The 25,010-nt window shown below is 54.4% G+C and overlaps 1 protein-coding gene and 1 long non-coding RNA gene across 2 annotated transcripts in view; one reads left to right on the top strand and one right to left on the bottom strand.

The window, feature by feature from the left end:
• BAHCC1 (BAH domain and coiled-coil containing 1) overlaps positions 1-19,899 on the bottom strand; it is a 55,432-nt gene extending 35,533 nt beyond the window's left edge. The window contains exons 1-2 of the mRNA XM_080922205.1: positions 19,767-19,899; positions 15,621-16,028 (exon numbers count right to left, since the gene is read on the bottom strand). Of these exons, the coding sequence (XP_080778331.1) occupies positions 15,621-15,808 (188 nt within the window). The 5' untranslated portion in view covers positions 15,809-16,028; positions 19,767-19,899. The remainder of the gene's footprint in view (positions 1-15,620; positions 16,029-19,766) is intronic.
• Positions 19,900-21,273: 1,374 nt separating this feature from the next.
• Positions 21,274-22,990, top strand: LOC308425497. The gene is made up of 3 exons (XR_013975160.1): positions 21,274-21,385; positions 21,582-21,823; positions 22,934-22,990. It is a non-coding gene; the product is annotated as an uncharacterized lncRNA (long non-coding RNA).
• The last annotated feature ends 2,020 nt before the right edge of the window (positions 22,991-25,010 follow it).

Here is a 25,010-nt window from a genome sequence, read left to right as displayed (position 1 = left end):
AAACCTGGAGATCTCAGTGACCACTGAGGCCACTATGTAGGCCGTAGGGGTAGCAACAACCTATATACCTGGGAGGCAAATGCAGCCTACATAGCTGGACATAAGCCACTCATGAGCAGAGGAGGAAAGAGAGACAGCCTTTTCCGCTCACTCATGTGTATGCTGGGCCACTGAGGCCAAGACAGTTCACAGACAGGAGATCATCAGACCACCTTAGGTTGCCTAGGAGCCTGGGGGACAAAGCCTTGAGGGTCTGACAGCCTAAAGCCGTGCCAAAGATCCCCATGAAGATCTGGCACACCAGAACCCAGTCCCGGGTGGCTGGGTGGCCAGGTGCTAGCTAGCCATGCCTGTGTACCAGCTCTCTGGCCAGGCTGTCTTGGCATTCTGACACTCTCCTGAGCCAGTGGGGTAGGCGGGAGCAAGCATTTGTTCTGAGTTAAGCTAGCCTCTGAGACACTGTCCTCCTCTTCTGGAAACTGTGAAATGGGTTGTAAAAAACAAAACAAAACAAAAACACAAATAAATAAATAAAGCCACAGCTCCCTGAGATGGCGGCAGCTCCAGAGAAACAAGTCTATTCCCAGGCTCTCTGGGCTCCTGTTGCTTCCGGAAGCCCAGCTGACTGGCTGCTGGCATGGGCCTTCTTGGTTCTGTGTCTGGCGGCTGTACCCACTGCCTGTGCCAGCTCCCACCCTCCCGCTCACACCCATTCAGACTCCCCTCTTCCTTAGGCACTGGCTTCCTGCTCTGCCTCTCTAGGTCCCCTGTAAGGCTAACCAGGCAATGGTGACATCTAGCTGCCCAGCTCCACAGGAGACACCAGACTAGGGTGAGGAGCATCTTTGGCTAAAGAAGAAAAAAAAAAATGAAAGCAAAGTTCTCCTCTCCGACCAAGCCTATCCCACAGGGAACAGAGGAGGAAGGAGAGACAGCCCTTCTGCCCCACCCCACATTCCTCTCATTCCAGGAACCCTAGGGAGAACAGAACTCCAACACGGGTCTCTCCACAAGTGCAGAATCAGGAAAAAAGGCTTCAGTCTAGCCTGCTTGGAAACCGGATGACGCCTATCTAACCCCCCTGCCCGGTGGAGGGTGGAGGAGGAGGGGTTAAGAGTAGGGATGCCAGGCCCGGTAGAGAAACAATTCTGAAACTCTTCCCCAAGCCAGGTGACTGGAAAGAGGCTGCTCCTGGTGTGCACTGGTCCCATCTGCTGCAGCACCTGACAGCATGGGGACAGCACACATGGCAGAGGTGGGAACAGGTCTTTTTCAAGCACTCGAAGGGTGTGTCTCTTAATGTGTGCACACTTCTCTCTCAATGTACGTCTCTGACGATATGTGCATGTTGGGGTACAACAAGCGCTGGCTGTGAAGGCATGTCTAGATTGTGTGTCTGTGAGGACGCACCCATGGCTGCCTAGAGGCCTTTACAAACTCCGTTCCTGAACATGAGGGCACGTAGTCTGTGCACATTCTCCAGAAAGCTATTTCCCAAGGGTCTTTACCAGACTCGCACTGACTGACTTGGGTGGACCCTGATAAGTCTGCCCACCGCCTCCCCTGGTGTAGATAAACATCCAGGCTAGCTTTGGGAGGAAGGGAACCAACCATAGGCTCAAGTCAGCCCCAGGCGGCAGCTTTAAGGCCTCTGTCTGAGCCAGCACAGCATCCCAGCCGCCTCTCTTGCTGCAGGAAAGATCCAAACCTAAGAGTGGCTGAGAAAAATTACTCGAGAAGGCAGGTTACATGGTCAAGGCTGTCTCTCCACTGGGAGAAGCAAGGTCCAGTTTTCCTCAGACTCCTCTTCATCGGCAGACTTGCTGTTATAGCAGGGGGCCATCTTAAATGGGGGGGGCAAAAATCCCCTAAAGCTTTGAGCCCACTGCCAGGAGGTGTCAGCCTGCAGCTCAGCAATAGGCTTCCCTGACCGGCCTCTTCAGCCCTCGAAGCTCAGATAGGACACCCAGCCATCACAGGGCCCCACACCGCAAAAGCCAGCTCCATGAGGTGGTTAGAGAAGAGGCTAAGACAAGCCCAGAGAGAGGAACAGAAGGAAAGGGAGGGAGGAAAGATGGAAGGCCCTGCAGCCACGGCCTGGGGCGGGAGCTGAAGGAGAGGCCAAGAATGTTGAGCAGTGGGCGTTGGGCTTGGCCCATCCTTGGGACATGGGGGTGGCCTGGGAATGATCACCTCACCCGGGAAGCCCCTTGGCCAGTCCGAGAGAACCTTCCGGAAGTCCCAAAGGAAGTCACTCTCAGGCCATAATAGGAAAGCTCTGTGGTTGCTGAACCACTCAACTGGGCAACCATGGAAAAGGCCGGGAGGCAGTGATGACAAGGGACCAGGCTCAACCGACAGCCCAGAACTAATAAAAGAAAAGGAAAATCGGATATAAGTCTGGTTCTTATTAAAAGAGTAAATTTAGCCCCTTGGCTAGGACAGGAGGCGGGTGGCCAAGGCTCCTCAGTGGGGGGACGGGGAGAGGCTTAACTTCTTCCTAGAGTGATTCAGTGTCCCAGGACAGGCAGGCGGGGGCTGGTGTTGCAGGAGGGACAAGGAAGGGCACATACCCACTCTGGTCCTTCACACATTCCCTCTGGGGCAGCTGGGAATCCAGGACTCTCCCAGCTGCTGGTCAGGCAGCAAGAGTGTGAGAAGGTAAGTAGGGCTGCTCAACACCACTCTTGGGAGCCACACCCGCCAGCTTGGAGAGCTTCCACTACTAAACAACACTTCTCTTCCCACTGCCTTGAAATAAGCCAGCCACATAAAGAAAGGCCACCCTGGTGTCGTTTATCAGGGTTTCCCACCCATACATACTTGCCTGTAAGGCTACATGCATGCTCACATATACACTCACACAAACATGTTTATACATATAATGTTCAGGGACCTACAAATGCACTCACATGTTTGGGCCTCATCTCGGAGAAGCATCGGCCCCATAGTTAGGACTGGAAACTCTGATCCAGCTATGGACATCCACCCTGTTCTCTCGGATCTAGCCTCTCAACCCATGCCTATAACCCTTAAGGAGAGCCCTGAATATGGTCCATCTCAACTATTCATGGAGAGGACGGAGGAAACCCAAACAGGGAGGGACACAGACCCTCACCAGGTCATGCTACCTGCAGGATGAATGTCCATGAAACTATATCCACAGAAAACTTTCACTCTTCCTAGTCGAGTGTCTGTGGGTAATGACATCACCAGGTTGGCGCAATTTCCCCTTCTGCCAAGTGGACAAGTGTCTGTGATGGTGCATGTAACCCCTTGTCCCATCCAGGACCCACAGTAGTGACAGGAGCTGTCTTGATACTCCAGAGACAAGGTACCCTGAGAGATTGAGGATATTAAGAATATGGGGGAGGGGAGGTTAAAGATATGGGGGAGGGGGAGGTTAGGAATATGGGGGAGGGGAGGTTAAGGGTATGGGGGTGGGGGTTAAGGATATGAGGGAGGGGGGTTAAGGATGTGGGGGAGGGGTTAAGGATATGAGGGAGGGGCTAAGGATATGAGGGAGGGGGAGGTTAAGGATATGGGGGAGGGGGAGGTTAAGGATATGAGGGAGGGGGAGGCTAAGGATATGGGGGAGGGGGCTAAGGATATGAGGGAGGGGAGGTTAAGAATATGGGGGAGGGGGAGGTTAGAGCTGCTAGCGGGCAGCTCCCAACCTTCTCTGTGACTCTATTCCCCTAGCTTTATTCATGCTCACACATTTCCTGGCCGGCCTGGTTGCTGGGAGGTGTGAGCCCTCAGTCCTTGTGGCCAGGGCCTCTCTGGCCCACAGCCAAAGTATGTGATGGTTCTATGGAAAGCCACTGCCCCAGGCCCACAGCACTATGGGAACAAAGGACCACTGAAGGAACCCAAGTCCCTGCTGCTGCCAGTGTTCTGCCTGTGGTGCCCAGCGTCTCTCCTGCACCCAGGGGCTAGCTACCTCCATTAGATATCTGCCCAGGTCTCCAGAGCAGCAGGTATTCATGCTGTGGCTCTCCTAACCTGGCCCTCCTTGCTGCACAGGGAACGTACAAACCGGACAGACTGACTTCTTGCAGGAGCTCAGACTTCTAAGCCCTCTTGATACATAAAGTATAGGATCACTTGCCCAGCTGACACTGACCACCTGAGAAGTGGGAAGTACCTCATCTGCTAGAGCTGAGGGAGGGCCATTCATGTCTCCCAAACACCTTCCCATGGTTTCCTGGAGCAAGCCATTCGTCCGAAAGCTTGGGCTGGCTCGCACTTCCTGGATGACTGAGGACCCATCTACAACACCTAGCAAGACTCCAGCCATGAAGCGCCTCTGGTACCACACACCTAGGCAAGACAAACACCAGCCTGTGTCAAAGATTTAGCAGGCAGTATAGCAGCAGGGACAGACATGCACACGGTGGCCTCTGGCCCCGGGTCAACTGCCACACTGGGCTGGGAGAATTCCTGCTGCCCACAGGAACCATCTGTCCTGAAAACTGGGAAAGAAGGCACCCAGGGCCTGGATTCCAGAATGGCTTGGCGTAGTTAGTTATCATCCCCTGGAGGCCCGAGGGACACTATATTCCACAGGGATGCTGCAGGACCATGGGCCTTCTAGATCTGTGCTGCCAGCGCCAGACTGTGTCATTTCCCAAACAGCTGCCTCAGGTACGGCTGTCTCCAGCCGCTGAGACTCATACTGTGTTCTCATTCGGAGGGAACGGATGGGGGCCCCTCCGAAACTCCTCAAGGTTTTCCCTGAAAAGCCCTGGCTGACCCCTTCCCAGTGAAGGCTGCACCCTGGATTCCTCACCACCACAGGACCCTCCACTCAGCCTTCTGCTGCATGTCCAAGAGGCGGAGCGGGCATTTGTGTCTTGCGCTTGGCCTGGTACCAGACTTATCTAGGCTAACCCAGGGCACAAGGACCTTGCAATAAGAAAGGGCAAGGAAAGGTCTGGGAAGGAAGCATGCAACAGTGCTGCCTTCTGCTCCGGAAAACAGGACACTGGGCAGAGAGAAGCAGGAAGCAACTTCCCGATTCTGGTGCTTTCTCCTAGAGATGGGTCCTGGTTCTCAGGAAGACCTCCCAGGCTTAGGCACGGAGAGGGAAGGACTAGGTGCTCAGAAGCATAGAGGCACGTGCAGGAAAGAGGCTAGGGGTACAGCAAGTGCTGAAAGGTTCTGTGAGACTCCACAGGCCCAGACAGAGCGGGACAGAGGTCTGGGGATCTGATTAGCGCGAAACCATGGTCATTTCTCAGCAAGATTGCATCATTTTGCCAGGCTGCTGAGCAGAGGCGAGGACTGCTCAGCCCATGAGGACACTGACTTGCCTGCAAGTCCACACACCCTTTCAGGGGCACAGGGTACCAGCAGTAGCTTCCAGTGGAGACACAGCGGTCAGATAATTTACAGCTGAACAGTGAAGCTAAGGAGCACAGAACGCAGGCTGTACCTGAGCATCTCTCCTATCTCAGGAGAAGGCGTACCACTGGGTGTGTCTTGCTCCTTGGTGCGGGATGCTTTCCAAGTGCAGTGCCACTGTGGCAGACTGTCTGTCCCTGCTCCCTTCAGTGTGGGAAGGAAACAAGGCCTTTGGTGCATATGTGATGGGAAAGGCAGAAAATTACCTCCCTACACCCCTGCCATGCTGGGTAGGTCCTGCTCTCAGGGCAGGGTTGGTAAGGCACCAACTGATTCTTACCCTGTCTACTTAAGAGTTTGAAGGCCCCGGTGAGCCTGGGGCTGGGCGCTCATTGTTGGGGCTGAAACAATGGTAAATACAGTCCTTAGAAGTAACCCCAACAGCTTTAGAGGAGGAATGACACCTAAATGCATGGTGGTGCTCTGATTAGCTCCTCCCCCAGCATCATCCCCCCCCCCAGTCAGCTGCCTTTTACAGGGAAGTGGGGACCAAGGGTAGGGTTGGGGTCTGCTTAGGGCCTTCCCTGGAGGCTGGATGAGCTCTGACGCCACTTGGGCAGACAGACAGCTGGCAAAGGGAAGACTGGAGGAAATTCTGCCCAGATCAGAGGACATGAACTGTTGCTATGAAGGCCACAGAATGAGAGACCTATGCACCATCCAGAGGAGGTTCTACCCCAGCCTATGTGGCTCTAGGCTCATCCCCCCCATCACCCTACCCCTGCCTGCAATCTGGGGAAGCCATGAGCTGCCCTGTACTCGATCTGTAGCCTGGCTCTGTGTCTCACACAAACCCCACAAGCCCCTAGGTAGTGGCACAGCTAGGGAATAGGCTTCTGTCAGGGCTCAGGCGTCTGGGTCTGTGACCAACAGTATCCTGACTGGTAGAAGGGACAAGTTTACACATTTCACACATCCCCAGAGTCCTGTGGAGCGGGGACAGCTCACAATGGAGTCTACAGCAATGCTGGAGAATCGGGAAGAGAAGCTGGGACAGAGAATCAGGGTGAGGTGCGTTGGGGGTCCGCTTTGGGGTGCCCAGGGGCTGGAACGAGGCTGAGAGGCAGGAAGGCCTTAGTGAGAAGAGAGGCTTCCATTCGAAGGAATAAACCCTAAGGAGGTTTCTGAGCCAGTATCCAGAGACCAAGGAGTGAGGGGTGCAGGGGGGCTGGTATGGCCACAGGAGTGCTGAGATAGTCTCCAGTGTTTCTGACATGTACCCTATTTGTATCCAACACACACACACACACACACACACACACACACACACACACACACACACACACGTACAGGGCAACCTCAGGTTGATTGTGTGACTAGAAGGCTGTCTCTCTGTGTCGTGTGTCTCTGTCTCTCCCTCTCCCTGTGTGTCTCTCTGTCTCTCTCTCTGGTTTGCTCTGAGTAAAATGCTGTCCAGAAGAAGGATGCCAGAAGGCCCCAGGGGAAAGAACTGGTAAGCTACCTACAGTTCAATCCACCCTGTGCCCCAGATTCCTGACCCACAGAATCTGAAATAATAAACACTTGCTGCTTTAACCGACTGAGGACAACAACGAGGAGGATAATTGGATGCTATTTGTTAACCATCCTGCAAGACCTAATGAATACGTATCGAGAGGAGACAGAACCATAGGCTGCTTAAGCCTTCAGAGAGCCCAGAGCACACAGCGAACCCCAAGAAGGCAAAGGGAGGTTCTGGAGGGTAGTCAGCAACACAGGAGAAGTACAGATTCAGGTGTCCCGTGGGCCCCAGCATCCTAGTGGCCCCTGCTTCCTAGTCTGTATCTGAAGGAGTGTTCCCTGCCCGACTCCCACTGAAGGCCCTTCTGGGATTGATCGTTCTGGCTCTGTACTGTTTACCACCTATCGCCAGTGTTATAAAAAGACAAATATGGTGCCACGTACAACTTTTGCTGCTGCTGTTGTTGTTGTTGTTTTCTTAACTTTAAGTTCAGAAATGATAAGGGCTTGTTCAGGGTTGGCCTAAGATGTATTGTGATTTAAATTAGTTTCCATTTCAATATTACTTTAAAGAAAATTAAAAGCTTATTTTTAGGACACCCAAAGGGTTGTGACAAGTCTCAAAATGGGGGTTGGTTTCGTTTCCAGGTGAGTTTTCCGCAAGGTGACCTGGTGGCTTGGGGTGACACAGCGCAAAGAAACACTGGTGGGGTCAGAACAGTCACTCCTCTACACAGAGGGGCACGGGGCAAGGAGGGGCCGGTCCTCTAGAGGTCGATCACTAGCTAGAGACAGAGGGGTCTGCGTAGGGAGGAGTGAGGTAAGGGGCTGACAGGGCAGGCTGAGAGTGAGTCCTCCGTACAACAGAGCAGAGGATCCCGAGTGTCGAGAAGCAAGGGGAGCTCGTTGGGAAGGACCTCCCTGAGTTGTGTATGTGTGGGGTGGAGTAGACACAGCACCTGAGAGGGACACAGCAGAGCTAATGCCCGGGCAGCATCTCCAGGTCCAGTGGCCAAGCACAAGGTAAGCAGAGGTGGGGGCTGAGCAGCAATCCGACACAGGGGAATAGGCTCACTCTCCATGTTTATGGTCACCTCAACATGGGGACGTCTTGTGGGGGGTCCAGAGAAGCAGAGTGGGAGGCCTTGGGTGGTGCCAAAGAGGGTCATGGGGCCTGCAGCTCAGCTCAGTCAGTAGGTGGCAGAGATCAAAGGCTGGAGCAGGTGACACCGGAAGCCCTAGAGAATTCACTGTCCCTAGATGACTGGCTGTCAGGCCACTGGAATGTGATTCTCTGAAGGCCACTAGGAGCCAGCAGAAATGTATCAGTACCAGTGAAAAGACCTACCCCAAAGTGTTGAGAACAGTGAGCAGGTGTGAACTGTCACGTGTGTGTGTGTGTGTGTGTGTGTGTGTGTGTGTGTGTGTTTGTGTTTCACCCGCCAGCTGCTAGCTAAAGAGCTATTTCCAGGTGTGTAGCTTGGGCCCTGCTTCACAAAAGGGGACAAACCTGCCAGGCCTAAGGGGAAACCTGCCCTAAAGGGAACACCTTCTCCATGGTGTCCTGGATGCTCACTTGGACTCCCACTTTCTCCTCAACGCAGTCCTCACCCTGCCCTGTCCCACTCCCAGGCCGCTGGCCCTGAGGAACCCAGTCCCATCTGGCTGTAGGAATGAGTGTCCGTGGACCCTCCTCTGGAGCCTTTGCAGAAGACAGGGAAAGCAAGGGCCCTGTTCCACTGCAAACAGACGGGCAGGTGAGGAAAAGAGAGCCCAGCTCTTGCACGAGGATTGTAGCCGGCTAGTTCTTTTCTTACTTAGTAAAGCTGATTCTGCTTTTTGGGCAGGGCACCTCAGCATCACACACACACACCCCCCCCCACCATGCTGTTCTTTGCCTTGAGGACCCCCGTGTACTGTTCAGAAAAGCCTTCCCTTGGAAGTATAACCATTCTCCACTCCACTGCCCCCCTCATCTCTAAAATCTTCCCCTGAAAAAAACCGTGTCCCTGCTCTGAGGTAGGAGTGGGTTGCTTGGCTTGCCTTTCTTCCCCAATTCCAGGCACACAGTGGATACTTTACCAACAACTGACTGAACACTGCCTCCAGCCAGCCGAAAAGCCTTCCCATGCAGACACTGGACTCTTTGTTGGGGCTGGGGGTGGGGGAAAGGGACAGGAGCCAACCCACCTGTTCGCTCCCCCAGGTCAGAATGAAAGAGATGTTTCCTAGCCCACAGAATCTGGAATCTAATCATGTAGACAGCTGCAGCTGCAGCCTACAAGCAGAGGCTTGATAGCTCTAAGCTTAGACACTGGACACCTCTCCACCAGGCTTGAGGTCCACTGTGAACCCAGAGCTGGTCCTGAAGCAGGGTAAGGTGTCCCCTTATTCAACCCCCACCAACACCTCCCTTGAGCCCACACCCCACGCCTGCGGTGGCAGCTGCTCACAGGGCCACAGGACGCAGTGGTATTATATATTACGACAAACAGGGGCGGCCCACTGACAAATAGGCCTGCGTGATCTAAACGGTATATTATCCCATAAAAACGTCAGCGGGCAGAGCGTCGGAGCCAAAGCGGAGTGCCGTCCCATGCCGGAGGCCCTTCGAGGCCCTGTTCCTTCCCAGCACAGCGAGGGCTGTGAGCTGATTTTCTAGGCCTTGCACAGCGCTTGCGATTCTGTTTTCTGCTTGTTACACCATGTCTATTGGGGAGGAGAATGAGGTCCCAGAGGTTAATGGGGACCAGGAACCCCAGGGGAGACACTCCTTGGCAGGCAAAGGGGTTGGACATGGGACAGAGTAAGTCACCTAATTTGCCAAAGAGACAAGGCACGTGCTTTGAATTCTGAAGCTAGTTCACCGTAGGTCTGAAACTAAGGAGATACACACACCCAACCTGGAGGCCTCTTGGGCAGGCCACCACCCCTGCAGGATCAGGGACTTCAGAACCTCTGGACAAAGGAGCTCCAGGGACTTGCCTGCCAAAGGGCCTGAGGCAGCAGCTGTGTCCTGAGATTCTTTTGAGAATCTCCAGAGTCATATTGGTCAATAAGGCAAGAAGGCATTTCCTCAAGGACTCCCTAGGCAGGGACCTCCCCTCCTGTGCCAGGCCCAGGACAGGGCCACTAGGCCCCTCCAATGTGATTCTGAAGGGGCACATTAGTGCAGGCTGAGCTGGGGCAGGGGTAAGGGGGTAGGGAAGAACTCTCTTGGGACTTTGGCCTCCACAATCAAGGCATCTGCACAGGATCCAGGGGATAGGGCAGCCTATACCATTGTGGGGACTTACAGTCAGATGTTTGTGGTAAAGAGGAAGACAGGCAGGACTCCTGGGGCCTCAGAGGAAGAAGGGCAAAGAGACACTGGGGTGACCACCATGGCTCCCTTCCGCTGCCCGGAAAGCCCTGATTCCCAGTGGCAGTGCTTGAACTTTATCGTCTTTGCTTGGGAATTCCCAGTTCAGGGATCCAAAGGGTCCCAGGCTCAGAGTCTGGAGCTAGACCAAGGCATTCTGGGAAATGTAGTCCTTGGGGAGTTACAGGGGTCAGTAGAATGGGATGTTGGGGTGTTTAGTTAGGGAAGAATGAGAGCCAAGGATGCCACCCTGACAACCACAGTCAGAGTAGAAGCATAAAACTGGATTCACTTAAAAAGCCGCCAACTTCACATGGTTTTTCTGAACACGAAGTCCTGGCCCCTTTTATTTTGGCGGGAGAGAGATCTCTTCAGGGAGGATGGTCCCAACCCAATCTCACAAATAGAGAGAAGCATTCGTTCCCACACCCCTTCACTCCTCTGGCCAGGACCTCCAGACACGGAGAACGGGTGGGGGGGGTGAGAGGTTGGGGTGCGACCTGCCACCTCCCCTTGGAGAACCTGTGAGCGTCCCGAAGCTCCCGAGTTATTTATGTTCACAGCCCGTTCTGATGACATATGTAAGTTGACAGCGAACATCCTATCAACTTGCTGGAGTGTATCTTGATTGTTAAAACACACTCTTAAAGGTGTACAATCATTTATCAAATTAAAACAGCCAAGCTTTGCTTGCTGGTTTTCTGTCTCCCTGGAAGATCCCCAGGCAGCCTCCTGCCTCCTCTGGCCTCCTGTATTAGTATTAGCACTGTGCTCTGCTCCCCAGAGACCCTTTTCTGATGCCTGGGACCCTGGCCTCAGCACCCCCACCCCCGCCACACCCCCGCCCCAGGCCAGGGCAAGCAAGCCCACTAATCGCCAAGAAGTGACAAACGCCAGAAGCCCCACCAATTAAATTTAAACTCATGCAAAGCTCAGTGGCTAGTAAATTATTATTTTTATTAGCTTGAACCAAGTTCCCGTAAGAGAGAAAGTCAACTTGCTCCCATGAATGGCTCTTGTATAATTTATTTAACTCTGTGCTCTTTGCCAAAGCCTGGAATATTTTTAGCTTGTTCTGTTGTTGGATTTGGCTTTTTTATGTGTGTTTCTGAGGGGTATTTTTAGCCACATCCATGTTATCCTAACTGCCTCCTATGCGCTTTTTGTCCTGTCTGTGCGGGCTGCTGAACCCTGTCTCACAGGGAACCGAGGGAGATTTCTAAGAATAACTGAGAAGTGTTTGGGGGTGTGGTATTTTCCAGGGTGATGTGCCATTTGTACAATATCATTCTTACTCCGGCCACCAAATTCGCTTTACTGTTCACCTGCCTTGGATAGTCCACCGGAGAACTCCATGTTTCCCTATAGGAATAATTGGACATGGTGACAGCATAGGCCCCAACTGAGAAAAAACCCACATTCCAAAAACAGCTTTGGTGGAGCGGGCGCGGCTGTCTGCCACAGCCGGCCCAGTCTATGCAGCCGCCAGATTCCCGGATCCCCGCGGCTCCGTTGGGTACAGCGGCAGCTTTGATGTCTGGCTCTGTCACTTATGAAGCAGAATGGGTAGAAGCTCGGAAAGTAACTCTTTTCACACCTACTTAATGTTGGTAACTGCTGCAGAGACACTCTATCGTGCCGTGGAGTTAATGAGGTATTTACGAAAATGTATTTTTTTTTTCTTTACAAAAAAAAAAAAAAAAAAAAAAACCCTCATGATGAGAGGGACACCTTTGATGGGGTCTTTTTTTCACACAGGAAATTGTCTTTTTATTTTTTTAAATCTTTGAGGCTAGGAGGAGTTTGGGCGGTTGATTATTTTATTTTACATTAGAGACTGGTCATCCAAAGCGCCTTTAACAGGAAATAGGTTGGCAGTCTCCCTCCAGAAAGGGCCTGCCTGAATCCCCCCAAAGCCGTAGCCAAGACACATGGCTGCACAGGCCAGGCTAAATCACATCCCAAAGCCAAAGGGGGTGGAGAAGAGTCCAAAAAGAGGATTCACACCAAGAAGTGAACCAGCCCCTTGGTGGAGCCCCAACCCTGGGGGGCTGGCTCTAGGAGGGCAGGACAGGAGCTGACCCAGCCGGAAAGGGGGAGGGGTGTGCGAGCACACAGCTCCCGGGTTTCTCCCGGAGCCAGCTGCCTCCTGATTAAACCCGTTCCCGGGGAGAGAAGAGATTCCCCCAAGTCACTCCAGGCAGTAGCACGGAGGAGAAAACCTAGATTAGTTCATGTTGATTTTTTTTTTTTTTTTTTTTTTTTTTTTTTTTTGGTGTGTGTGCTTCCCCATCTCTAGATTTCACATCTTTGCCTCCGGACCATCTGTATTAGAGACAAAAAAAAAAAAAAAAAAAAAACCTTACACCGAACTAAAAGTAATGGTTCCAAACATTTTAATTGCACCTCTCCTTGACAAGGTTAAGGGAGCACCGCTTTACCAGATCCTACAGCTTGGATGTCGAGAGACTGACACTTTCAGTTCGGGGAAAACAATGGAAGACACCCGGGAGCCCATCCTCATCCCTCCTCCCCCGCCCCGTAGGGTCCCGCAAGCTGACACCATCAAAGTACCAGGTGGGAATGGAGCAGGGCAGGAAGTGGAGAGACCCTTAGCTCAGCCTGGTCAGGCAGGTGGGGAGAGCATAGCGCACAAGGAAGTCCTTCGAAGCAGAGGAAGGGCAGCCTGGATGTCTGTATCCTACCCAGACTCAGGGAAGAAGAGTCTTCCCCAGCAATTCTGCTCTCAGCAGTTGGGGCAGGGAGGGGCGGGCTGGACTACGGTGGGCCAAGGTCATCCACAGACAGAGGGAGAACAGAAGAGGGTGACCATTTGGAAATCCACACACAAAACCCACACTCAAGATCTAAAGACAAATTCCTTAACTTCATCCCATCTTTTTTTTTTCCCCCTTTCTTTCTAAATGAGGACCTAGACTAAAGTACAGGGATCTTGAAGTCTAACTCCTGTTTTAAAAATACATGTAGCAAGATTCTAAAAATGAATGTGAAATCCTGGCCATCCTAGCTCTTAACAATTGCAAACGGCCTCCAGCCCCACACAGCCCAGCCAGCTTTCTCCTTGCAACCCAGTCCAGCATCTCCAAACACAATAGGTTCCTCTGGGGCCCAAGGGGATGGAAACCGGGCCTTGGGAAGCAGGAGACACATGGCCTCCAGCACTAAAAGAGGGAACCCTCTAGAGCCCCCCAGTGTATGAGGAAGCAGGAAGGGTGTGGGGTCACACAGTAGGACCTGGTACAGTTGCTCACAGCTCTCTGTGGCCTGTAGTCCAAGAACCACGTGGTCCAAGTTAGTATGAGCAAGACAAAGGTCCAGACCACTTCACCACATTCCTACCTGACTGGGTATTACCTAGATCTGGGAACAAGGGCAAAAAGGAAGAAATGGCTGCTGACCAAAAGCTGGCTGGGCTAAGGGCTGGTGACTGGGGGCAGGAGGCAGCAGTGACCTGAACTGATGGGGAGCTGGGCTTAGCCTAGCTGCCCCCCCAGGGGGCACAGCCCCAGCCAGCCTGGGTACTACTGTGGAAACTTGCTCTCTGCAGCACGGTGACCTAGCAGGCTGGAGGGCACTGCACACTGGAGGAAGAGGGCAGAGGCATCCTCTCTCTTCCTCAACCCTGCAGACTCAGCCTCTCCAGTCTGCCACTAGAAGCTGAGGCTGTTGGGGAAGCTGAGCACTGACCATCACATGTCAAAGCACCCCCTCTGCTCCCCAGTGGGCCAGGGACAAGTGGGCAGCATCTCAGTGCAGCAGTCAGGACAGACAATAACCGCAGGGATATTGGGAAAAGATATTTTTAAATTCATCAATTGTTCAACCAAGTAGTTTCCTTTCTCTTTCCAGTTGTAAATCTAGAAAGGGAGAGAGAGAGAGAGAGAGAGAGAGAGAGAGAGAGAGAGAGAGAGAGAGAGAGAGAGAGAAGAGAAGAGAAGAGAAGAGAAGAGAAGAGAAGAGAAGAGAAGAGAAGAGAAGAGAAGAGAAGAGAAGAGAAGAGAAGAGAAGAGAAGAGAAGAGAAGAGAAGAGAAGAAAGGAAAGGAAGAGAAAAGAAAAAAGCGATCCACTGAGAGGAAGGCAGAGACTCGCTGAAGCTCCGCCTGGAAAGGCAAGCCGGCAGTGTGAGGATCACCCAGAGCAGGAGGCTGGCCACTCTAGCCCAGGGCTGCTCACTCAGACTAACCCCAGGCCGTAAAAACTGGAGGCCCTTTAGTAATTAGGCAATTTCAAGGATTTTTTTTTTTAAAAGAAAATATGTTTTTTTTTTTTCTTTTTGACTGCTTTCCCCTCCAACATTTTCCCTTCTAGCCCTGCCGTTGCCATCCGTTTTAATCCACACACTAATTGTAATCCCATTAAAGCAGATATAATTTTATTACTATTCACGGTTCATCAAGCTAATAATAATAACTGTTACTGCCAAACTGAAAAATAAAAGCAGCAAATAATATTTCTGATGTTTAGGATAAACTGTAAACAAAAGCAAGCCGACCTGTGAGGGTGACCCAGCAGGTCCACGCGCAGTCCCTCAGGCCCCCCCAGCTCCGCCCACGCTGGTCAATGACTTCCCCCGCCAGCTGCGGCTTCGCTCCAGAGACTGGGTCAGCGCTACCAAGAACAGACCCTTGGGGAAGGGGTCATGAGTGGCCCGCAACACGGGGGCGTGCCGGGAATGATCAGAACAACTCAGGGTCTCTGGTCTCGAAGCTAAAGCACACGGACTCGCCTGCACCGAAATCCCGAGCGGGGCGCCGCTCTGAGTTCCCGCGGTGCGGGATGCGCGGTCCGCATTCGGGCCACGCTTAGTCCGGCGTTAGCAGGATACCAGAGGCACTTGTTAAAGCGCATGCATCCCCTGCAAACCCATTCTCGCCCTGACACTTCAAGGCTTTATATAGAAACAGGATTTTCTCGTCTTACACTAGCAGTTCCCATTAGCGCTCCCCGGGCGCGCACTGCTCTCTAATCCGCGGGCCGGACGCGCCCTGGCCCCCTCCCCCAAGCCACACAGTCGTTCTGTCCCTGCAGAAAGCGCCACGGTGTCTCAGACGCTGAACGTCTTAAGGAGGTGAATGCAAAATGCAGAAAAGAGGCTTCCGCAGAATTTACTTCTGCAGAAAGGGGTGGGGGAGGGCGGCTAGGAGTTGAAGGTTTGGTTTGGTGCCTGCTCTCGGGGCCTCCCTGCGTGACCCGGGGGTAGCCCGGGAAAGGCAGCTGGAAGCGGCGTGAGCAAGCTCGGCGTTGCACAGAGAAATGAAACCGAAGCTCCGAGAACTGCTCCGAGGAGCGGAGGAGCCGGCGCTCTTTGCTCTGGGCACTGTTGCCTGCTGCGGCGGAGCCTCCCGCACAGCACCCGCCCCGGGCGGACACTGACCTGTGTGCGAAGCCATCGGCAGCGGCGACGGGAAGTACTTTCCGGGCTGGAAATGCGCGGCCGGTTGCGCGGCGGGGCCGGCGGGGGCGAGGCGTGCGGCGGCGGCGGCGGCGCTGCGGTGGCCCAGGCTCCCGCGCTCCGAGAGCAAATGCGGCGGCGGCGGCGCGAAGTCTCGGCCATCCATGCCGGGCCCCGGCCCCGGCCCGCCGCCGCCGCCTCCAGCAAGCAGCGTGGCCGGGGCCTGGGAACGGCTCGGAGTGCAGGCGGCGCGCGGGCGGCGCGCAGGAGGCGGCGTGCGGGATCACCGGAGGCACAGACAGTCGAGCCGGTCAGCACACCGGCGGACTGGGCTTCTCCGCCGGCGGCCGCGCTCCGAGCCGGCGACCGCCGTGCAGGTCCATGGTCTGCAGAGGCAAGCAGAAGAGACTCGTTGACTAGGGGGTTCTCGTCGCCCGGGGTACCCGCCCCTCCTGCTACCGGCCCCCTCCTCGCGCGCCAAACGGAGTGGCATCCAGACCGGACAGCGAGGCTGGGAGCGCTCGGAGGACTCCCTACTGCACACGCTTACGCGCCGGGTCATTGGAGCCGCCCTGCACGCGGGTCCGCGAGCACACACGCACCGTCCGAGCCACGCTTGGCCTGCAAGAGCCAGAGGCAACCCAACCGCGCTGCGCGCAGCTTCCCTTTCTGGTCCCTGAGAGTCCCTGCGGCGAGGGCGCCGTTGCGAAGAGGCTGCTGGCTCCGCTGGGTGATAAAAACCCAAATCTGCGAAGCCATCACGCACACTCGCACGCGCGCGCACTCACACACACACACACACACTCACACACACGCACACCCTCTCCCCTCCCCCGCTGCCCAAAGGTGTCTCGGAGGAAAAAGCCCGGGGTCCACGCTACGCCCCCCCAACCCCCCGCCCGTCTTTCTGAGGTCCAGCTTTTACTACATTCCGCTTAACCGAATAACCATGCTAATTAAGCGAGTAATTTTATTGATTGTAACTCAAGAGTTCTTTTTAAAATAACCTTCCTTTTCTCCTCTCTCCCATCCCCCCATGCGTCTTTCAGTCCATTCTTTTGAATGTCGTACCCCACTCAGCCTCAGTGGGACCGCCCCCCTCACCCCAGCATTGTGCCACAACCCCAGACTGGCGTCCCGGAGCTCCGGGCGCCCCTCGACCGCCACCGGCATCACCTGGGCCGCTACGCCGCAGTGCCTGGCCTGCTGTCCCCGAGCCCGGAGGTTCCCGGTGAGGCTGGAACAATCACCCCGCCCCCCAATCAAATTCGCCCAGGATCTTCCTCTGCGGATTGGGGGTTTGGGGGGGAGGGGGCTCAGAGAGTCAGAAATTGTTTTCTCTCGGCCTCCCAAATCGGCCACAATGTTTCTCCATTCAGCGCCTGCCCGCGATCACCTAACCGAGGCTGGTCTCCCCGCGTGGCACCTAAGTCGACCCTGCAGGGAAGGAGCCCAGACCAAGCACACAGCTCAGCCTTCTGCGTCTGGGTCCCAGCAGACCCGGGTCCATCTCGGGCAGGGCCGGCTTAAAATGACCCTCCTCTCCCTTTTCTTCTACCCCTCCCATCGCGGAAGTCTGCTCCCGGGCGAAATCGGAGACAATTTCAAACTCTGAGAGGAGCAACCGAGCAAGCGAAATAAACTGTTCACCACCATGCACGTGCGAGCAAAGTCTCTCGGCCCTCCTCCATTTCGAATACTTCTCTCCCTATTTCCGAAATACGCATTATTTTAATACTTCGTCTCAGTTGCAATAGAACGGAGATATTCCTAACTGTGAACTTTGCAGACAATCAAAACCTTTTTTTTTAAAGCCACCCCACCGTGACAACAAAGCGATTAAGATGTTTTCTATTTCGTAAATACCATTTAAAATTGCTATATTTTATGCTCTGGGTTCTACACTGTCTTATTTGCACACTATTTTGTGTCTGATTTAATCTATAACCGAAAACATAATGTATTAAGTGAATACATATTTGCTCAGCTGATAAGCTTTTTTAATATTTATTCGGAGAATTTTGCATTGTAAATAAACGGGACTACACAAAGACTTCTCTTTGTGCTCAAACTGCATACAAAGGGGTTTGGTGCTCTCTTCCCTCTGGGGAGCTCCACGCTCCCCGGGTCCAACAAATAACTCGCTTCTCCACCGCGCGGGCCTACTCGGCCATAGCCTAGGCGCGGAAGGCTCAAGAAAGGCCGAGGCGCTGGAAGCGCCGGGGTCAGGGGAGGAGCTGCCCCGGGATGGAGAGGGGCTTGCGCGCCCCTACCCAGGCCGGCGCCTCTCGAACCCCGGAGGCGCCGAGCAGGACAAAGGGAAAGGAGGAAGGGAAGGGAGGTCAGGAACCTGCCGCTTCAAAGGCGCCGAGGGCCGGAGTTGGGTCGGAGGCTGCGCGCGCGGTACAAGGCGGGCGACGGCCTCCGGGGAGTCGTGTGCGCTGGGCTTTTGTTCTGGGCCCCCACCCCCAGGAAGGCATTTCAAAGTAGGAGCGAAAGTGGGGGCTGCCCGCGATTCTCGGGACGCGGGCTCTGAGCTCACGCCGCAGCTTCACTCTCCACCCCCTGCGGGCTGCTGGCCGGCTCCTTCGTGCCCTTCCCGCAAGCCTGCTAGACTTTCTACGCCAACAAGGGCTGGGTTATGTCGCCCGTACCCGCCGTGGCGCTTCTGACCGGACTCAAAGGGACTTCTCTTTGTGTTCCCTCCAGCCCGAGAGCCGCCCTGCTCTGCTCGCGCCTTGGCCTTGGGACAGCCGGCTCCTCGGAACGAGGAAGGACAGAAGCTGAGACCGCAGTCCGAGAGCCGCGGCCGGAAGCTGAGATGCAGCAGTTCGCCGAGTCCCGAGGCTCCGAGGCCTCCCCGAGCCCAACCCCGGACAGGACACCGCAATGGACCGCGGGCATGTTTGGACCAGAGAAAACGGTGGCAGCGGGCAGAGAGCCGCGCGCGGCTCCAGTCGCCGACAAGAACACATCTATTGAACCCGAACCCCAAAATCCTCCCCCCCCGGGGTGGCTGGGCGTGACCCCCAGAACTGCGGTCCCTCCCGAGGCTTGGCTAGCACTCCTACCCCCAGCTCCTCAAGGTTTGCTTTGTTTTCAAATTTTGCATCTAAACGCCGGGGTTAAGACGCCTTTGTCCTCCGGCGGAGGCCACGGTCTGGGGTCCGTGGGCTCCCTCCTGCCGAGTTTCCCGCACGGGTGGGCGCAATGGGGCCTGCAAGGCCAGGCCGAAGCCAGGAGCGCGCCGGGAGCGAATGGCTCCAGCGTCGTTGCACAACCCGCTCCCTGCGAAACGCCACCCCCCCCATCGGCCCAGATAAGAAGGGAGACCGGGTAGTGGAAGACCCCAGCTCCGGGGGATGGACCGGTCCCCGGACCACGCCACGCGGGTCGTGGCCTGAGCCCGCGTGCTGCCCAGAACCCACCGCATGAAGACGCCCCACTGTTCAGCCCCCCTCCTCCCCAACTCCTCCAGAAGGGGGAAAAAAAAGAGAAATGTTCTGAAAAGAATTAAATCTGTGGGGAGCGGAACCTGAAGACCTGCCAGTACCCCTCTAATCTCCTGTCCCCTCACGGAGGCCCGGAAAGCAGCGGCCGTGGCCACCGAGAGCCGACCGTTCCCTGCGCCACGGAACGACCGGGCGGAGCCCATTCAACATTGCTGGGGGAGGGGAGTAAGATGGGGGAGCAAATAATTGGGGTTCGCTCATGGTTCCTCCAGAGCTGGGCTCTCACTAACTGCCCATTCGGGGCTACCCGCGAGGCTCTCGCTGAACGAAGCTTGGCGGTCTCTGTCCTGTCTCGATAATTTATTTTTAATGCAGGGTGTCGATCGAGACAACAAGCGCTCAGAGCAAAGCAAGGACGCATTACGGGGGGAATTTTAAAGCGATCGATAAAATTTTTCAGAGGAAAAAAAATATCGTACTCATATACACAGTCCATCTTGTTTTTTAAAAAGCCTTTCAACATCATAACGGATTTAAAAAGGGAAGCGCTATTATTTCTTAACATCACAATCCTGAATTTCTTTTGCTTAAAAATGTAAAACCCCCAAAAACCAAAATAAAATAATAAAAATTAAAATTAAATTAAAAATGAAAGCAATTTGAGTTACTTACTGGAGGCTGTTTCCTGGATACAATTGAATGCAATACAATTAAATCAGTAAATGTGACTTTGGTTTGTATTCCTACTGGTATTTTCAATGTGCTGACTGTTGCACTGTGAATGCACGGCTTCCACAACAACGACTCTAGCGAGCCCATCCAGAGCGGCTCTCAAACCTGCAGCCCGGCGCGGCGAGCCACGGACCCTGCATACTAATAAGCTCGTGCCACTCAGCCCGGAGCAGCCGGAGCGCTGATTGGCCGCTCGGCCCTCCACGGCCCTGAGCTCGTGCCACTCATTCGGCGTAAACAGGCCTCCCAATAGGCTGGCGCCGGGCCAGGGAGCTGCCAATCAGGGAGCAGCAGGGCTACTACCAAGCCTGATGGCGCCTAATTCAAGCCCAGCGACTGCGCAGCCCCTTTGCGCAGATCATTGCTGCTGAATGGGAATGTGGTGGCGCAGGGCGGGAGAGGAGCACCGGGGAGCGAGAGCGCGTGTCCGTGTCCAGGGGAGATTTGTGGTTTTGTTTTTCCATAATTTGTCAGGTGTAACGTCTGGGTTTTTCGTTTGTTTGTTTGTTTGTTTGTTTCGCACGGAATAAGAAGGAAGAAATAGTCTCACGCTGTAAACCGGATGCTCTGTCCATACCAAGGGTCTGTCTGGCAGGTGGCGGACCCTCCTGCAAGTAGGCCCAACTTCCAAGCGAAGATCCCGAATTGCCCTAATGTACCTCCACTCCTAGGCGCCCCCGACCCAAACTAGGAATACACTTCGGCCTGAGGCATGCCCACAAGACGACATAAATGCCCTTCCTCCTCCTGCCTGAGATGGGCAGATGTACCTTCGCCAGCCACCTATCTGTCCGCTCAATTATTTTCTCCCTCCGCAGTAACAATCGAAATGAAAATCGAGGCTCTGTTGCCCAGATAAGGATTTACTTTTTCTATCAGCCCCTACATTTTAAAAATATCTTCACTTGATAATTTTAGGGGTGGTTGTCATGGTGTGAAAACCATGCTTAGCATTTTTCAGTGCCTGTCCCTGCATATTCGCAAAATTCTCTCTACAATGGAAAACAGGCTCTAAACAATTCTCCTTATCATAATCAGAATCAAACCGCTTTAAAATATATTCTGCAAGCAAATATTTCGGTTAGAATTTGGTTGCCTACCCAAATGTTATTTATTCTCAAGAAGTAGAGGTGATGTCTTAGTGGCGATGAATACATAATTTCTGCTTCTCCTTTTTTTTTTTTTTTCCTGTGTCTGTTGGGGGGGAATATTTAAGTAGATGCCAAACGACACAGCTATATTTCTTTGGATTTTTTCAGTCTCTTTCCTGCGTGGACACAAAGGAGTTAAATCTGAGATCTGAGGTCCGCTCTCTTTCCCCGCCTCCCTCGCTTCTGCGAAACGGTTATGATTGGTTGGCACTCTGCCAGCGGGCTGTCCATCACTAAGTGTAAACAAGGCGCTGATTGGCTGTTATCCAGTCCGCACCGGGCCTCCTGAAAAAAGCAATTACTGGCTCCGCGGTTTCAAGGCTGCCCAAGGCCGCTTGATGAAAGGAGATAAACCGGGGACGGTTTCCAGGGTCCCCGCGGGCCGACCCAGGCAGCTCCCGAGCCGAGGTGCGGCGGAGAGCCCGGGGATCAAAGGCATCTGAAGAGAAAGGGGAAGCGGGCGCACTGCCGGGCCGGCCTGGCCCCCTGCGGGCCGCGCTGACCTGGGAGGATGGGGGCGGCGGGCGGGGACTCCGGGATTTCCCCCTCGCTAGGGACCGGGCTTCGGCCGGCGCCCGCTCCAGGTAAGCCCGGTCTTCCGCAGCCCGCCGGGACGGTGCAGTCCAGCCTGACTGCGGGGTGTAGACCCGAGGCCAGGCCGCGATTGCGTCTTCGCCAGCGCGGTGGCCGCTGCGCGCCGAGGCGCACGAGCTGCGGGGAGGCGCATCTCCTGGAGACCCGATCAACGCGATGGAATCAGGCCGTCCTGTGCGGGATGGCCGCGGACTCCGGCTCTCGGTGGCTCGGTGGTGACCAGACGGCGAACGCCGCTGGGCTTGGCCTGAGGTGAGCTCCGTTGTCTGGGTTCCTCCGGCGGCGGGTAACCGTTTCCCGCTTCGCACGCACGCAGAGGAGCTTCCCGGCTCGGGAGAAATCGCTGCTGGCAACGGGAGGCCCCCGGACGGGAGCGCCCCCGTTCTCGGTTGGTGTAAACATCCCTTGCAAGCCGCAGATTTTGTGAGTGCTTGGAATTCGAGTTCCTCATTATTTTATTTCACTGATTTTGGTTACCGATCCAGGAATCTTTGTATCTCCACATTTAACTATTTCTCCCCCGTCCCATCCGTCCTCTCAAAAAGGGGGGAAAAAGGGAGGAAAGAGAGGTAAAAGAGGAAAAGAATTAGATCCTACAGGAACAACTGCGTGGCGAACCTCCAAGCTGCTGCAACCTCGAGGGGACCCTGAAGGCCGGTGTGGGGGAGGGGCGCGCCTAGACAGCCCCGCACCCATCCTTCCATTTTGCGTAACCCGGGTCCCCTAGGCCGGGCCGGAAAGAACCTAGAGCTTGGGATCTAACCCTGCTGGGCGGGTGGAGACAGAAGGGCACACCGGTGATGCACCCGCAGGTCTGCTGGCTAGACTTGAGAACACGAGGTTTCTTTTCCTCCTCAGCCCGGTTTAGAATCTTGGGGATCGGCACCTCCGGATCCCTAAAAGCTGGGCATGAGGATTTGTCTCCAACCCCCGCCATGTGCTGTGTCCACACACCCCAGTCCCCGTTCTGTGTCCCCTCACATCCGGGAGACCCGGCCCCCCGCCCCCGGTGTGAAAGGCCTCGGCTCCTTGCTGTCTCGCTCCCACCTCTGCATCCTCTGTAGCCTCAGCATTCACTTAAGTCCAGTAGCCTTTTTCCTCCTTCGCTCAGTACTGTTTCAAAATAGTTGTTACAGACGCGCCTCTGGATGCCGCCAGAGGCTGGCAGCTGCCCAGCGCGGGCGCACAGCCCCCGGCAGTTCCAACAAGACCAAAATAAGCTCCCGTGTTCCTCTCACAGGGTTCGGCCTCCCGGGCGGGCCCGGGCTTGTCTGGCTGGGCTCGCTATCTCTCGGAGCAAACCATCCTGGTTTCCTCCTTGACTTCCTGCTATCCAAAACTAACAAATGTTTTTCATTTTAGAAGAACGTGGCGTGAGGACCGGGGTCCTTCTAGAGCAGTAGTTCCCACCCTTCCGAGTGCTGCGACCCTTTAATACAGTTCCTCGTGTTGTAGTGACCCTCAACCATAAAATTATTTTCATTGCTACTTCATAACTGCAATTTTGCTACTGTTATATGAATCTCAATGTAAATGTTTTTGGAGAGACGGGTTTGCCAAAGAGTTCATGACCCCTTAGGTGGAGAACCGCTGGATCTAAAGGGAAAGAAGCAGGGAGGGTTAGGAAGAGGAGAGGAGACAGACTATAAGCCGTAGGTCAGCCTTTGCAATGGCGTCTCCGCTGTCCCCTAAAGTTTTTTTTTTAATGTATGTTATTAATGCTGCAGCCACAGATGTCCAATCGCTAGCCCAGGGCACAATGGCCTCTGGATGAACCAGCCACCTCTGTAGCCTGGCGGATACCTTCATAGTTTCCTCTAGGCTGGGGACGTCCTACATAGGCAGCTGTGCCGTTCATACATCAGACTTCATCACCCTCGAACACTTGCGCCGATTTGGACGTGTGCTCTGCATACGCATTCAGCGGGCTCACACTTCATGTGTACGTATGCCACAAAATGTGAGTCTCACATCACACCAGGCACCTGAGTTAGATCCCGGGATCTCCTGGTTCTCCTGTGGTAGGAGGGAACTGACTCCTCTTGCAACAGGCAAGCCAGGCAGCTCGGCAGGCAGGCAGGCACACAGAGAAAATAAATAAATGTAATCTAAAAAGACAGTTTGGATCTCACAACACACTGACACACATCACACATGTACGAGCACTCTCAATTATAACTGACTAACCCGTGGCAGAGCAGCCTGTTACCCACAAACCCTGGTACCTCCTCCAGCATTTCCCCCACCGCCCTTACAAGACAGGAGACTGGAAGCAGGCCTAGGCCTCCCAGCTTCCAAATGACAGAGAGCCTACTGTGTGAACTCATTGAATAAATAATCACTTTTTAATACAAGGGGGTGGGGGTGTATCTCAAGTTACATAAAACCGTAAATGCCTGCTTGGGCCGGAGGACAGCGGCCCTGCTCTGCCGGGTAATTGTGTGTTGGGTGCCTTCATTGTTCCCTGGGCCATTAGTCAGAGGGGAAATTAGAAACAATTTCTTGACGACAAAAAAATTGACTCTTAATTCTTCCCACCAGAAGTAAAAGGGCCGAGTCCAGAGGCCATGTTCAAGGTTGGAGCCCGAGAGCAGCTCTGGGTCTCAGGGGCAAGGGACCTGGAGGGGAGAGGGTTTGTATGTGTGCAGTGCAGCCACTTCCAGGTTGGATCCAGCCGGGGAAAGATGGACAGGAGGGCCTGGGTTGGAGCTGATGTTCCTCCCTCGGAGATTGCAACCTCAGTCTAGAATTTGAAGAGATAATTGGAACATTGAGGTGTGTGTGTGTGTGTGTGTGTGTGTGTGTGTGTGTGTGTGTGTGTTCATGTTCCCCAAAGGTACTGGCTTGGTGCTCTGTGCCTGGGAATGAGAGAAGAAAGTGGAGGTGGTGCTCATCAAAAGGTAAATGGGCTTCTCCCCCCAAGGACAGAACTCTCAAACAGAGAGTAGGTAAGGGAGCTGGAGGTGTGACACTGACCTGTGGGCTCCTGCCCCCTTCCAACTGGAGCCTGGGCTGAGGCCCAGGTAAGGGGACAAAACACAGAAGCAAAGAAGGGAGAGGTGCAGGATCCTGGTTTGCTAAGAGTCACCTCCTCTCCACACACACCTCTGGAGGCCTGGCTGTGCCCATCACCAACATCCTCCCCAAGGCATTTCCCTGACACAGCTCCAAACCAAGCCTGGAGCTTTGCTAAATTGAAGCTGGCTCAAGCCAGAGGGACCCCTGTGGGAGGCAGAGGTTTTCCCTTTAAGGCCATAGAGGGATCTTCAGACCTGCCTCTAAGTTTTAAAGAAGCAAGGAGAGAAGCCCCGACCACTTTGAAGTCAGATAAACAGCTTCCCAGCCGCTGTGCCGCTTCCTCCCAGGGAGGTTTAAATTCAGTTGTTGCTGATTTCCTCCAACCAGGTCAGGAGGCTGCCCAGCCCCCTTCCTGCGCAGG

The sequence above is a fragment of the Micromys minutus genome, assembly GCF_963924665.1.
Source record: "Micromys minutus genome assembly, chromosome: 10".
Lineage (NCBI taxonomy): Eukaryota > Metazoa > Chordata > Mammalia > Rodentia > Muridae > Micromys > Micromys minutus.
The sequence above is the reverse complement of the archived record's forward strand: the minus strand, read 5'-3'. Positions and strand labels throughout refer to the sequence as shown.